General features: G+C 43.7%; 2 protein-coding genes across 3 annotated transcripts; both read left to right on the top strand.

Annotated features, from left to right (window-relative positions):
* The first annotated feature begins 152 nt into the window (after positions 1-152).
* On the top strand, positions 153-2,692 carry thtpa (thiamine triphosphatase). 2 transcript variants are annotated; one of them, XM_035618595.2, is made up of 4 exons: positions 153-493; positions 1,348-1,417; positions 1,627-2,127; positions 2,234-2,692. In XM_035618595.2, exons 2-4 carry the CDS (start codon positions 1,348-1,350, stop codon positions 2,335-2,337), a joined length of 675 nt encoding a protein of 224 aa, XP_035474488.1. In that variant the 5' UTR covers positions 153-493; the 3' UTR covers positions 2,338-2,692. The 2 variants fall into 2 exon arrangements, with proteins under 2 accessions (XP_035474488.1, XP_035474489.1); XM_035618596.2 differs by having other exon boundaries at positions 153-534.
* A 1,784-nt stretch (positions 2,693-4,476) lies between these two features.
* On the top strand, positions 4,477-12,205 carry dcaf11 (ddb1 and cul4 associated factor 11). Its single transcript, XM_035618592.2, has 15 exons — positions 4,477-4,688; positions 4,960-5,224; positions 5,777-5,904; positions 6,174-6,292; positions 6,564-6,628; positions 6,784-6,884; positions 7,179-7,325; positions 8,155-8,209; positions 8,517-8,585; positions 8,783-8,840; positions 9,483-9,668; positions 9,843-9,996; positions 10,171-10,323; positions 10,506-10,612; positions 11,032-12,205. Exons 2-15 carry the CDS (start codon positions 4,974-4,976, stop codon positions 11,107-11,109), a joined length of 1,671 nt encoding a protein of 556 aa, XP_035474485.1. The 5' UTR covers positions 4,477-4,688; positions 4,960-4,973; the 3' UTR covers positions 11,110-12,205.
* Positions 12,206-12,379: the final 174 nt, after the last annotated feature.

The raw sequence follows: 12,379 nt of genomic DNA, 5'->3' as shown, positions 1-12,379 counted from the left end.
ATATCAGCACTGATCTCTGATCAGCGCGGACTGATGAGACAGTGCCTCGTGCGAACAGTCCCATTAAAGTATGTGGATTACAGGGGGGGGGGGGGGGGGCAACAACCCGCCCCTCCCTTTAATATTAGACCTTCCTTGTTCTCACATTATAGGTGAACGACAGTGAAGTCCCCGTCCCGTCCGCCCGGGCGGGGACGACCTGCGGAGAGCTGGATGACTTCACATGTGGCCGGTGCTTCCCCACCGGACGGTCTGTGTGTGGGGGAGAGTCGGTGGGGGTGAACATTGACGAAGGTGGGGCGGATTAAAACTGCACCATTCGTGCCCCTGCGCTACTGGGGCAGGAGGTGATGCTCCTCAACACCCTCATAGCTGCCTGCGACTGCGCCTGTGCAGAATACACTCTGCTGACGTGTATCGGCGCCGCTCCGCTCGAGCCATCGCAGAGTTCTCGACGCCGAGTCCCGTGGATTGGAGGATCTGACCTGCGAAGGTGCGTGGGGCTGCAGCTGGGCTCTTTTGAGACACGCCACGGTTCGTTTTCGTGGATTTTAATCTGGAAGTTCCACGCGCGAGCTCTGCAGCAGGTGGCGCGGGCGGGAGGAGCCGAGCCTGATGAGAAAGAGAATTCGACTTTATACGTATATCTAATTATGCACTGTGCATTTACAAAGCACTTACGAACAGTTTACAGTTCGCGAGGACTTGAAAACGCCACAAGCTAAAAAATACATTTGAGTACGTTTGGAGATTAAAGGCTAAAGTACTCCAGTTTTAATAACGGCAGATATTTATATGCAGTATATTAAAAGTAAGGGTCACTTATTCAAAAGGAAACAAATGGAGGTTTATTATTATTCTATTATTGTGTATATTGTATATTTATATTATTATTGTTATTATTATTAGTGGTGGTGTATTTTACTTTTTTATACTTTTGGTAGTCACATTTTTAATAGTGCGCTATGTCTTTCAATTTTCATTTATCCATCTGCCCAGTTACTGGTTACTGAAAAGCTGCATTGGTAAATAAAGAACAACATCTCTGAAACATTGTTGAAAAAAGGTTCTCAAGTATAGTTCAGGTTCCTTAAAACTGTATTTACTGTACAGTATACTTGCTAATGTTAATTTTTAATGTGTAATTACTTCAAGTTAGTGTTAATGATATATAAACAAAGCTATACCTTTTCACCTGTGAAAAACCCCCCGGATCTCTAGGACGTTCACCTGCCTGTGAGGTGACCGACTCCAGACTGATATGAGTCATGAAGCCGGTTTATGTGGATTTAGCTTCACTTGTGATCCCACTGTGCTGTCAGTGTTGATGACACTGTGTCATTTCAGATGAGTGTGGAAGTGGAGAGAAAGTTCATATGCAATGCTGAAACTCTGAAGACTCTGGAGGAGATCGGAGGTACATGTTAAATTTGTCTACAAATCATTTGCACATGGGTTAAATTCAGAGTTTAGTTATTTATCATGGTCTGGGTCCATGGCAACTTACAAATGTTCACTGAAAGTCTTGTCCAACCTTTAATACTTGCTCTGGTTGATCTGTAACTTCAGTGGCCATCTTTTTATTCATTCATCCATTTGTCTCTTTCCCCTCTTCCCTTTCTTCAGCTGTCTGTCTTGGTCAGCGACAGTTTCATGACCAGTATTTTGACAATCCCCAGTTTGACCTGACCTTGAGAGACATGTGGCTGCGTAAACGTAAAGGATGCTGGGAGCTCAAGTGTCCAACAGTAGCAGTCGGCGGGACAGAAGCGATGAGTGGGGAGCAAAGTAAAGCGGCAGCGCTGTGCACTCGCTACAAGGAGATAACCAGCCTGCATGACATCCAGCTGAGAGTGACGGAGGTTATCAAAGACGTTTGTGAGGACGGAGACACAGAGGCAGCCTCCTCACACCAGGACGAGTCTTGGCTGGGCAAAATTAATCTGGTATGCTTTGCGGAGTTTACAACAGTGCGGAGGTCATTCACTTTAGAGGAGGAGGGGGTGCAGATAGATCTGGACCAGGCCGACTTTGGCTACCATGTGGGGGAGGTAGAGGTGCTCGTACCAGAGGGAGGAGATGTGCAGGCCGCTCTGGAGAAAATTGAAAGAACAGCTCGAAGGCTGGGTGAGCTCAAAGCTGTCATACAAACTCACCCATTCAAAACTATAAATTACCATGTATCATGTTCATCAGGTAGGATATTAAATTTGCCATTGATTCTTCTTCACAGGTCTGACTGGAGAACAACAGCGAGTTGAAGGAAAAATGGATGTTTACCTTAAAAGGAATCACCCTGAGCACTACGCAAAATTGCTAAGTGTGCACATTTTATGAAAGACCAATGTTGGTTTTTAACATATGGACAGTCATATCTGTAAATAGAGGTATTATGAGAAAAACATAATAAAAATGTGCCCGCAGCTTTAGAGAGGCTCAAAGTGGACCTGGCTCTCCCAAGACATTTAAACGTTAGTAAGCAGCAACAGACCTCTCCTCTCTCCCTGACATTCTTGTCCCATGTGCTGCAAACAACAGCTGTGTTTTTGTCTGGTTATAATGTGGAGTGTGAGAATACTGTTAATACTGTGAATACATGGGGTGACATGCTCTCCATTTACAGTAACTGTGTTGTGTTAAAAACAGATATAAAACATGTAAAAAATCCACATTAAAAAAATCTTCATATCCATGTTGATGCCTTAATGAATTGGACTCTGTAATGGTTTCACATGGGACTACAGTATTTGTCCTGTTCATTTTATTCTGCTGAAACCCACGAATGACTCAAGGGAATAATATCCTAATATATCATCCAATTTTTAAAAAATATATATACATTTTTGCTTCTGTTACACAAACACACTGGCACAGAGTGCTGTAAAAACAGAAATAGAAACATAAAAGACTCTAACTGTCAAAGCGCATGGAACAGGTTCCTTAAGTTTATTTGCTTTTGTCAGATAAATAATTGAAGAAAGAAAAAAAAGGTCTCTGCTCCAGGCGCATTGGTTCAAAGAGGTTGTAATTAATCATGGTTGTGTTTTGGGCGTGACACGCAATAAAACCAATCAGTACCACCTCGCTTTCCCAGAACAGCCAAGTTTGTTTGCACCTTGGTGATAATGGTGTAGCAAGATATTTAGAGAGAGCACTTTTCAGTAGAAGAGATAGATTGTCATCAGCTCTGTGTGTTAAAAGAGTGTGTGCCTGTTGTTCATCAGCCTATGTAGCTGCATTTTACAATATGGATAATGAGCCCTGAAATAACATTGAAATACTGCCCCACAGATTTCCGACCAGGTTTATGTTGGCTAATGTCGTTCCACTGCCTTAAAATATCAAGCGCCAACAATGTGCTTCTGGACACACCTCCTTTTAAGAGCAGCACGCCCACAGACGCTCAGATGGACGCCAGTGAATTTATTTTAAACAACATGGGCTCTGGATGGGAAACTGAAACTGCGTCAGACTGAAACTAGATATGATAACAGATTATTGTTAGATATCCGTGGAATTTAAGATCGAATGAACAAGTGAAATAAAACAGAGTAAAGCGACGTGTAGGAATGAAAAGGGTCAGAGGAGGGGGGTGTATAATGTATTAATGGAAGGGACCCTGGTTCTCAAAATGAGACAAAAATGGTTGCCAGTTCTTATAATACCTCTGGATGGAGCCTTGGCCGGTTTATTTAAGCTGTTCAAGTTAAAATAAGATAGAGGCCTGTGCAATGGTTCAGGGAAGAGGCTTTTTCTGTCCAGGATCTCTTCAACTGTGTTTGGAGTTATTTGGGACATCATTTTTTTAAACAGGTCACCCATCAGGCCCTAAGTTATATTATTTTCCTGTCTGGATTGCTCCGATACATCCCATTTACTAAAAGAAGTCCTCTATTCTTTGCTCCTTGTCATAACATCACATATTAGGTTTGAAAATTAATACAGCGTTCACTGTTCAAATGTGTGAAACATAAAATAGCATGTCTACGTCCAACCAAATTTTTATGGACAAACTTTAGACAAATTTTAGACAAATGTAATTATTGTCCTATTGCAAGTAACACTAAAGCAAGCACCTCATTTGAAGAATGCACTGTGTGTATACAGCCTCAACGGAAGTTGTCGTTTACGTTCTCTACACTCGCAAATGTGTTTTAATCAACGTCTAAGATGTTTAGACAGAGAACATAATTTGGAAAAAATTGCAGGACAAACGCTGTTTACACACCACTCTCATCTCAGAGTATATTCATCTGTTTTTCATCTCTCATTGCTATGCTGAGGTTGTACGATTTAATCCAAATTTCTCTCTTGTTTATATAATTTTCCTGTATTCTTTTGTTAGTGTAAACACTTTCAGAAATTGTCATTAAACCCATAAAACGGTGTTTCTTGATCTTTGTTAAAACTCTTTTCATTTTCTGCAAGAGTGGGTGTCACGTGACAGTGAACGTGTACACGCGGGGGGGGTTCTTCTTCCCCTGACACTTTTTGTAAACAACATGGCGGCTGTCGGAGTGGCCCTGCGAGCACACTGATCCGACGCCGAGCTGTCAGGAGCTTCAGCTTTCGGGGGTGGGGGGGCTGACACCCTCGTCACGCCGGAGACGCGCGACGGACGCAGCTGCCCGGTTGACGCCGCAACACGACGAGCTGGACCGACGAGAAGACCGTTTGACGAACACAGGGTAACGTCCGAGTCGTTAGCATCTTTAGCTAGCGCCACAACACTACAGCCGATGCGAGCGAACGCAACAGAAACGGTACAGGGGGGCGGGGAGGGGGGGAGCGGTACCGGGCTCGTTCGGCATCAGTCCCGAGTGTGTCCGAAGCGGCGGCGGCGGCTCGAGCTGATAACATCGGCGTGGTGTCCGCGTAGTTAGCGCACGTGTGTGTTTTCCTGCCATTGCTCCCTAACTTCTGTTGTGTCGGCTAACCTCGCTCCACTGTCCCCGCCAGGCCCTCTTCAGTCTATGGGCTCTCAGTCCAGTTCTGGGATGTCTGGTGGAAGGAGCTCCTCCAGTGACAACCCATCGGATCGGTCTGAAGCAGCAGAGCCGAGCCGGAGCCGCAGGGCGGCGGACAGACAGTCAGCAGCAGCAGCAGCAACAACAACAACAACAACAGGAGCAGCAGCAGCAGCAACAGGAGCAACAACAACAACAGGAGCAGCAGCCGAGGAGGACGTCGACTTAGCTGAAGTGCTGGCTTACTTACTGAGGAGGTGACCTGCCCCACACCCCGACAATGATGACCCCACACACATTATTTGTATTACTACAATGTGTCAAATACAAGCTGCAGCTGACCCGGACTCTGTGGGGGGGGGGGCACTCTGACAATCCGGGTAGTCACTAACAGAAGTAGAAGTTAGAAACACCTGGGTGATGCAGTGCAACACTAAAGCCCTACAACATACCTCTCATGAAGGTACTGCAAATACTGTTTATTCATCTCCTCGACCTGCCATGAGACTCTTCAAATGGCAACTAGCAGAGAGGACAGCTGACCGGCCAAGTTTGCAAATAATTGAAACATCACATCACATTCCCACGCTGCTGAAGATCAGTGGAGGTTGGGAATTTCCCATTAGTTATCCCGTTTGATTCTAAAGCTGTTAAAAGTGACGGGGTATTTATTTTTATATCCCTCTGTCAAAACCAAGCTTTTTTTCAGGCGTTGGAAACAAACGTTATAATTTTTATTTCTCACCCATGTACTCGTGTTCCTCTTTATCCGATTGGTGTTTGAACTGATGTGGCATCTGTGTGTGCAGGGGCCAGGTCAGACTGGTCCACGGCAGTGGAGCCACAGGGCTGCAGCTGGTCCAGTCGTACTCTGACTCTGACGAGGACAGCGATGGAGCCTGGGAGGGTCGACTGGGAGACCGCTACAACCCACCAGGTAACCCCCCCCCCCCCCCCATTTCACTGTCCGAACTCAAAGCTGGGAAAATAAATGAAATATTATCATTGAGCTCCTTACCAAAGCGGACTGTTTCAACAACCATAAGCTCTGGAGAGATGGTGTGTCTTACAGTATTAGATTGCAGTGTTAAAGGACAGTAAGTTGCTGACTGTGCCGTTGGAATCCACCCAGTTCCACGTATCAGAATCAGTGTCTGTACATCTTTTGTTGTTAACAGATGTTAACTGCCTTTGTTGTCTTGCTAGTGGACACCCAGCCGGACACGCTCGAGTTGGACCGCAGCGAGATCCGAACTCAGATCCTGCTGGCCACGGCCTCATCTACCCTCAAAGGCCGACAAAGTTTCACACACATGCTCACCGAGGTCAGACAACTGGGACACAGACTATACACCAGTCTGGCCAATTTTTTTAGCACTTTAGCAAAAAATTAAGTTGATTGATTGTTTCTCATCAGTTATCCACAGACCTCTACTTTTACTGTTGTAAAAAAAAAAAATTGTTTTCAGCCCAGTGTCAGATAATCTCACACCAGGGACAAAATCATTTCAGATGATTTTAATCACTGGTGTCTGCCAATCCCAGGCTGTTAACTAATGGCATGTTTTCTTTTCTGATAAAATCTTTACATTTCAGAGGGAACAAGGCAGATGCAGAGGCTCCAGTTTTTCTCATGGGGAGTGCAGCCGTATTCGCACACAGTAAGCTTTTCCAAACTCTTCCCGTGTTTCTCAACAAATTACCGGACAGTTACACAGAGAAAGAATAAGAAGCAATTAGTTCAGAAAAGCACCACCAAAGGGTCTTGATTAAGCATTAACTCTGTCAATTGATATTGACCCTTGTATTCCTTCAGTTTCTTGCCAAACTATGTATCTCACAAGGACACATACCAGCAGAAAGCCTTCTGTGGAGTGTACAGCGAGGATGGCAACATGTTCCTCTCGGCCTGCCAAGGTAAATAGCTCCAGAAAAACTTGTTTCGTAAGAAGCAGAATGTACAGAATATGGTCGGTCACAGAGAAGCATTGTTTCAACTTTAATCAAATTTTCTTGACACAAAAGTTATCTTTGTAAAACAATCAATTGTACCATATCTAGTAGCACTATGCCATTTTTTTTTATTAATCTTCCTTATAAAATATGTCACTACTGATATGTTTTTTTACGCTGCAAGCAGAGTGAGGAGCCGAATAGATTTTACAGGAGTGTTTAAAGTGTCATTTTTGTTTTTTCTGTTGCTGTGTGCAGACCAGAACATCCGTTTGTACGACACCTCCAGGGGGCGTTTTAATCTACAGCGAACGGTGAAGGCTCGAGATGTGGGCTGGAGCGTGCTCGACGTCTGCTTCACTCCCGATACAAACCATGTGCTCTACTCGAGCTGGTCTGACTACAGTAAGGCCCGGGGTTCTGTCACATACAGCATGATGCAAAGAGCCAATCGTTATGGTGTTTTGTCATACAGGAGTTGTGACTATAAAGAAACAGTGTATGTAACTCATGTTCACTTGTATCCAGGATTTTATCATGAGCATGATGGAATCATTGGAGCTCTTCTCTAGCTGACCATTTAGTGTGTATGACTGTAAACTCAATTCTCTCAAGAATTTATTTCAATTGCAAAGTGAGATATTTTGTTCAATTAATACTGTCACAAAAGAGACTTTTGGAAATGATGAGGCAGTCACCCACACTCACTTCCTGATTGTCTTTTATCATCTAAAATTTTACTACCAGTGGTGAAGGCAAATCGTTTTCAGCACTCGCTGTCAGTAACAGTTCCAACTCATCGTCGCTCCAAGAAAAGAAATCCCTGCTTTTACTTTCCACCATTTCGGTTTCTTATTATTAGTATTTTCTGTAACTAAGCAGCCGACTACAGAGTAGACAATCTGCTTCCTGTTTATACTGGTACGTGAATGGTCACGTGAGAAGTGTTTGCAGGTGTTTTAGTATGGACGGAGATTGCTTCTGATTAGCAAAGTTTTTTCTTTTGAGAAACCAGAACCAGAGATGTGCTGGTTGAAATTGCTCAAATTTCTTTACAGAATAAATAGTTAATTGACAAAAGAAATAATTGAATAATAATTTCAGGAAACACAATAGAATCAGCTCTACTGTAATTTTCATTAGCATGACCGTTATTAAAATGGGCTCAGGCACCAGTTACACAATATGTTGTTTCATTCACGTTATGTTTTCTCTGTCTGCATCTTCTCCACAGTTCATTTGTGCAGTATAGACGGAGACAGTGAAAACCACACCGCCCTGGACCTCAAGTGAGTCTCTCCCTCTTTGTAACTTATAACATTACGGAGAAGGTAATCTATCATTCCCCTCTGTTCATTAACACCTAGATGAATGATGCTGTCAGAACCCATCACCTCAACATCCCCCCTCGCATTCTCTGTGTTCTTTTGTCCATTGTGTCCACAAAGCACTGCCATTAATCTCATTCACTAGCATTGTTTACCAGGGATGTGTGCCTTCATCAAGCCTTTTGGTGTGGCATGACATGCAGTAGATGTAGATGATGGTTCTACTGCTGCGGTGTCAAGCTGCTTGTGTATGTGTGTGTGTTTGTAGTCCAGATGAGAGGAGGTTCTGTGTGTTCTCCCTGGCAGCATCCACAGATGGCAAAGAGATCCTGGGAGGGTGAGTACACTTCCCTCTTATTTTGAAAGACTGTGGAAATTGGAGTCCAAGCAGCTCTTCTTTTTCTGACGTTTGTTTCGAGGAAACCAATTTTTTGTTTAGAGTTTGGTGACGAGATAACTATTTTATTATAAACACACAAAAATTCACATTAAACTCATGTTTTATTCCATTCAGTCTTTCTCCTCTCCTTGCAGGGCAAACGATGGCTGCCTTTATGTTTTTGACCTTGAGCAGAATAAAAGAACGTTGAAGGTTAGTGACTTTGTGTGTATGTTTGTGTTTTGCCTGCGCTGCTGTGCCTTTCCCTGTATTCACCTGTTTACGAGTCACATCCACCTCCGTTAGATCTCTCACCTCATCCTGCAGTCAAGGTGAGCTGAAAATTAGTAGACCTGTGGCGGCCCGTGTGAAATTTTTTACACCCTGCATTAGCAGAAAAGAGTCTGGCCCCTCCCATCAATGGAGCAGGGCGGGTTAAATCCCCCTCCATCCCCCTCCCACACCCACCCTCTGTATAGTAGTCAGTAGCTGACCTCTATTATCTGCTTCAACTTGATCTTACACGCTCTAACTCTGTCCCCCGTTACCTCTGCTACAAGTACTGTAATATAGAGATATAGAGCTCCATTATTTCCAAAGACCCTTAAAACACATCAGTGAGCTACACCGTTGCACTGCGTTCCCTCATCACCATGAACTGTAGTTTATTCCCGACTTGGAAACACAGACATCCCGCCACCAATACTCACTGCAGCACCAAATAAGGATTAATTTTACCGCTCAAAATACTTCTCAATAAATGCGCTCTCTCCTCCTGTTTGTTTGACAAAAAACGGCAGTGAGCAGGGCTGCACTCTCAAACACTGACTGCTTCTTGCGTCTTCTGTTTGTTAGATTGAAGCCCACGAGGACGACGTCAATGCAGTTGCGTTCGCAGACAGCTCGTCCCAGCTGCTCTTCTCTGGAAGCGACGACGCAGTATGCAAAGTGTGGGACAGACGGACGCTGCGGGAGGACAGACCGCAGCCTGTCGGACAGCTGGCCGGACACCGAGACGGCATCACCTTCATCCACAGCAAGGTGGGGAAAATGCTGCTGGTGTTTCATTTGGATTTGACTGCACCGGATTAATTACATGCCAAAATTAGACCAGTACACAGATATCTAGTCCAGTATATTGGTCTCAGCCTCAGAGGCTCATTGTGTTTTATTTGTTTAAATCTGGTTCCTCCACCTGTGTCCTGACTGTGCCAGGGTGATGCACGTTATCTGATCAGCAACTCTAAGGACCAGTCTATCAAGCTGTGGGACGTCAGGAAGTTCTCACCCAAAGAGGGCTTGGCAGCATCCCGCCTGGCTGTCACCCAACAAAACTGGGATTACCGCTGGCAGCAGGTTCCCCAGAGAGGTGAGGAGGAGGAGAGGGAGGGGTGGGGGGACTGCAAGGAGGAGAAAGTGAGGAATTGAGGTCATATGAAGGAAGAATTAATGAAGAGCTAAAGATTTGGCATTGAGAAAAAAAAAGAAGATTCTGCTTGATTTAAGTTTTTATTTTACCTACTGGCTGTTTTGTCTGTTTCAGCCCTGAAGAGACACAAGCTGACAGGTGACACGTCGGTGATGACCTATCGTGGTCATGGCGTTCTTCACACCCTCATCCGTTGCCGTTTTTCACCAGAGTTCAGCACTGGGCAGAGGTTCATCTACTCTGGTTGCTCCACTGGATCAATCGTCAGTGAGTATCACTATGTGTCCGAGTTTTAGTGTGAGTTAGTGCGTGATAATAGTGATAATCCACACATTAATAGAAGCTGCATTGGTTGAAATATTTGTGTGTGTGTGTGTGTGTGTGTGTGTGTGTGTGTGTGTGTGTGTGTGTGTGTGTGCGTGTGCGCGTGTGCTTGTGCTTGTGTCCAGTTTATGATGTACTGACAGGCAGCGTGGTGTCCAGGCTGTCAGGCCACGATGCCTGTGTGAGGGATGTCAGCTGGCACCCATATGAGGACAACATCATCAGCAGCTCTGTGAGTGATGCTAATGCAAACTGTTCAGCTGGAGTCAGAGTGGAAAAACATGTGATCAATAATATCTCGTTAAGGATCTTGTTTAAGCTAACATTATCATTTTTAGGCTAATGATATCTGGTGGGGGGTGGCACTGTGAGATTAGATTTTATTATTATTATTTTATATTAATGGTATACGAATTGTGATTTATCTTGAAATGCCCTTGGTGAAAGTTTCAGTTTTAATGTCTCCACCTTGTTTTAACTGAGATAACTTTCAGATTTCAGCTTTATAAAACCCAGAAGAAACTTTTAAATATACGATTTACACAGATACATCGACCACAGAGGAGTTTGTGAACTCAAACACTAGCCCTTTTAAAACTACGGTAGACGTGAGCTGTGATGCCCTGTCCCTCCTCCTTTGTTTGTCCACAGTGGGACAGAGCAGTACGAATGTGGGAGCACAGACAAACACATCCTCTAGAGGAGGAGAGAGAGAGGGACAGAGACTGACGGCAAGACCAAACGAAATGTTGTCCAAGGAAAAGACATCACCACAGACTGGCCCTAACAGAGGAAGACAATAAACCCAGAAGAACTGGGAAAGACTTAAATGTCTTTTAAATTCAATGCTGGATGTTAATGATTATACTTATTGGGTGGTTGTGAAGTGTTCAGTTGGAGGGCATTATAGCCTAACCTTGTTAAAGGTCAGATTTGAGCACACTGGGACAGCCTGCACTATTTCTTTTGGGGGGGAGGGTTCACTTGTGGACAAAATGAACAGGCCAAACGTTTTTATTTGGCCTGAAACTCAAAATGCGCTGGAGCTCAAAAAGCCTGGTTCTCTAGCCGTCGAAATGTAATGGTAAAGCAAATTATATAAAAATCAATGTTGGATATTGCAGGGAGTAATTGAGGATTATGATTCTGTATAAATGTATAGTATTTTAATGGTATGTGCGTTCAGGGAGTGTACCTAGATTGTTGTTAGTGCTGATTTGCTGAATTGACTTCCCTGTAGTATGAATAACATGAGCTGTGTCACATTTCAGGGGCTGTCATATTCAAAGTCCACATTTAAAGAAATATATTGAATATGAATATAATGAATAATCCAATACTTTTATTTGCAGCTACCTACAATAAACCTGTTATCATGTAACTTTGTAGAGTTTCCCACTGGTCCACTGACTTCCTGGTGGTCAGCTCTGTTTGTTGATCACTTCTGCTCAAACGGGTGAGTAGAGTGAATCCTTTAGACACCTCCAGTCTAATACTCCTATATTCCCGGCCACACAGCACTGGCCTCAAGTTTTTTTTTGCTGATCCCTGGTCAGCCTTCAATTCTGCAAACACCAGCCCTGTGCCAATTTAAAAAATAACAATAATACTACTTTTGTTGACCATTATAAACCTGTGATCTGCTCAAAAGACTTGAATGTTTGTAATAATCAGAACTAAGGGACTGGGGGATGTATGTGTGTGTATGTGGATTCAAACGTACACTCGTCTGTTTATGCAATTTTCAGGTGTTTATATCAAGGCCCATATTTCTCTCTCTCTGACTGTTGTTTTACAGTAACAATAAAACCTTTATTTAAATGTTCCACAAAGAAACTACTTTGTTGGTTGTTAGTCAAATGAAAAGTCACATTGAACTACACAAGGTGAAAGTGTGAAGATTACACTGTAAACATAGTAAAATAAGTTTTATCACACTTCAGTTGGTAATTGGGTTTCTTTTTCTTAAAACTAATTTGCCCATTTCATTTGGGTGAAT

The sequence above is a fragment of the Scophthalmus maximus genome, chromosome 21 (assembly GCF_022379125.1).
Source record: "Scophthalmus maximus strain ysfricsl-2021 chromosome 21, ASM2237912v1, whole genome shotgun sequence".
NCBI lineage: Eukaryota > Metazoa > Chordata > Actinopteri > Pleuronectiformes > Scophthalmidae > Scophthalmus > Scophthalmus maximus.
This window is presented reverse-complemented; position numbering and strand designations above follow the sequence as displayed.

Excerpts from the sequence above, each read along its gene's own strand:
- thtpa (XM_035618595.2), top strand. The coding sequence starts at position 1,348 with ATGAGTGTGGAAGTGGAGAGAAAGTTCATATGCAATGCTGAAACTCTG. Across the intron at positions 1,418-1,626 it reads GACTCTGGAGGAGATCGGAG|CTGTCTGTCTTGGTCAGCGA; the intron begins GTACATGTTAAA and ends CCCTTTCTTCAG. Across the intron at positions 2,128-2,233 it reads AAGAACAGCTCGAAGGCTGG|GTCTGACTGGAGAACAACAG; the intron begins GTGAGCTCAAAG and ends TCTTCTTCACAG.
- dcaf11 (XM_035618592.2), top strand. The coding sequence starts at position 4,974 with ATGGGCTCTCAGTCCAGTTCTGGGATGTCTGGTGGAAGGAGCTCCTCC. Across the intron at positions 5,905-6,173 it reads AGACCGCTACAACCCACCAG|TGGACACCCAGCCGGACACG; the intron begins GTAACCCCCCCC and ends TTGTCTTGCTAG. Across the intron at positions 8,210-8,516 it reads CACACCGCCCTGGACCTCAA|TCCAGATGAGAGGAGGTTCT; the intron begins GTGAGTCTCTCC and ends GTGTGTTTGTAG.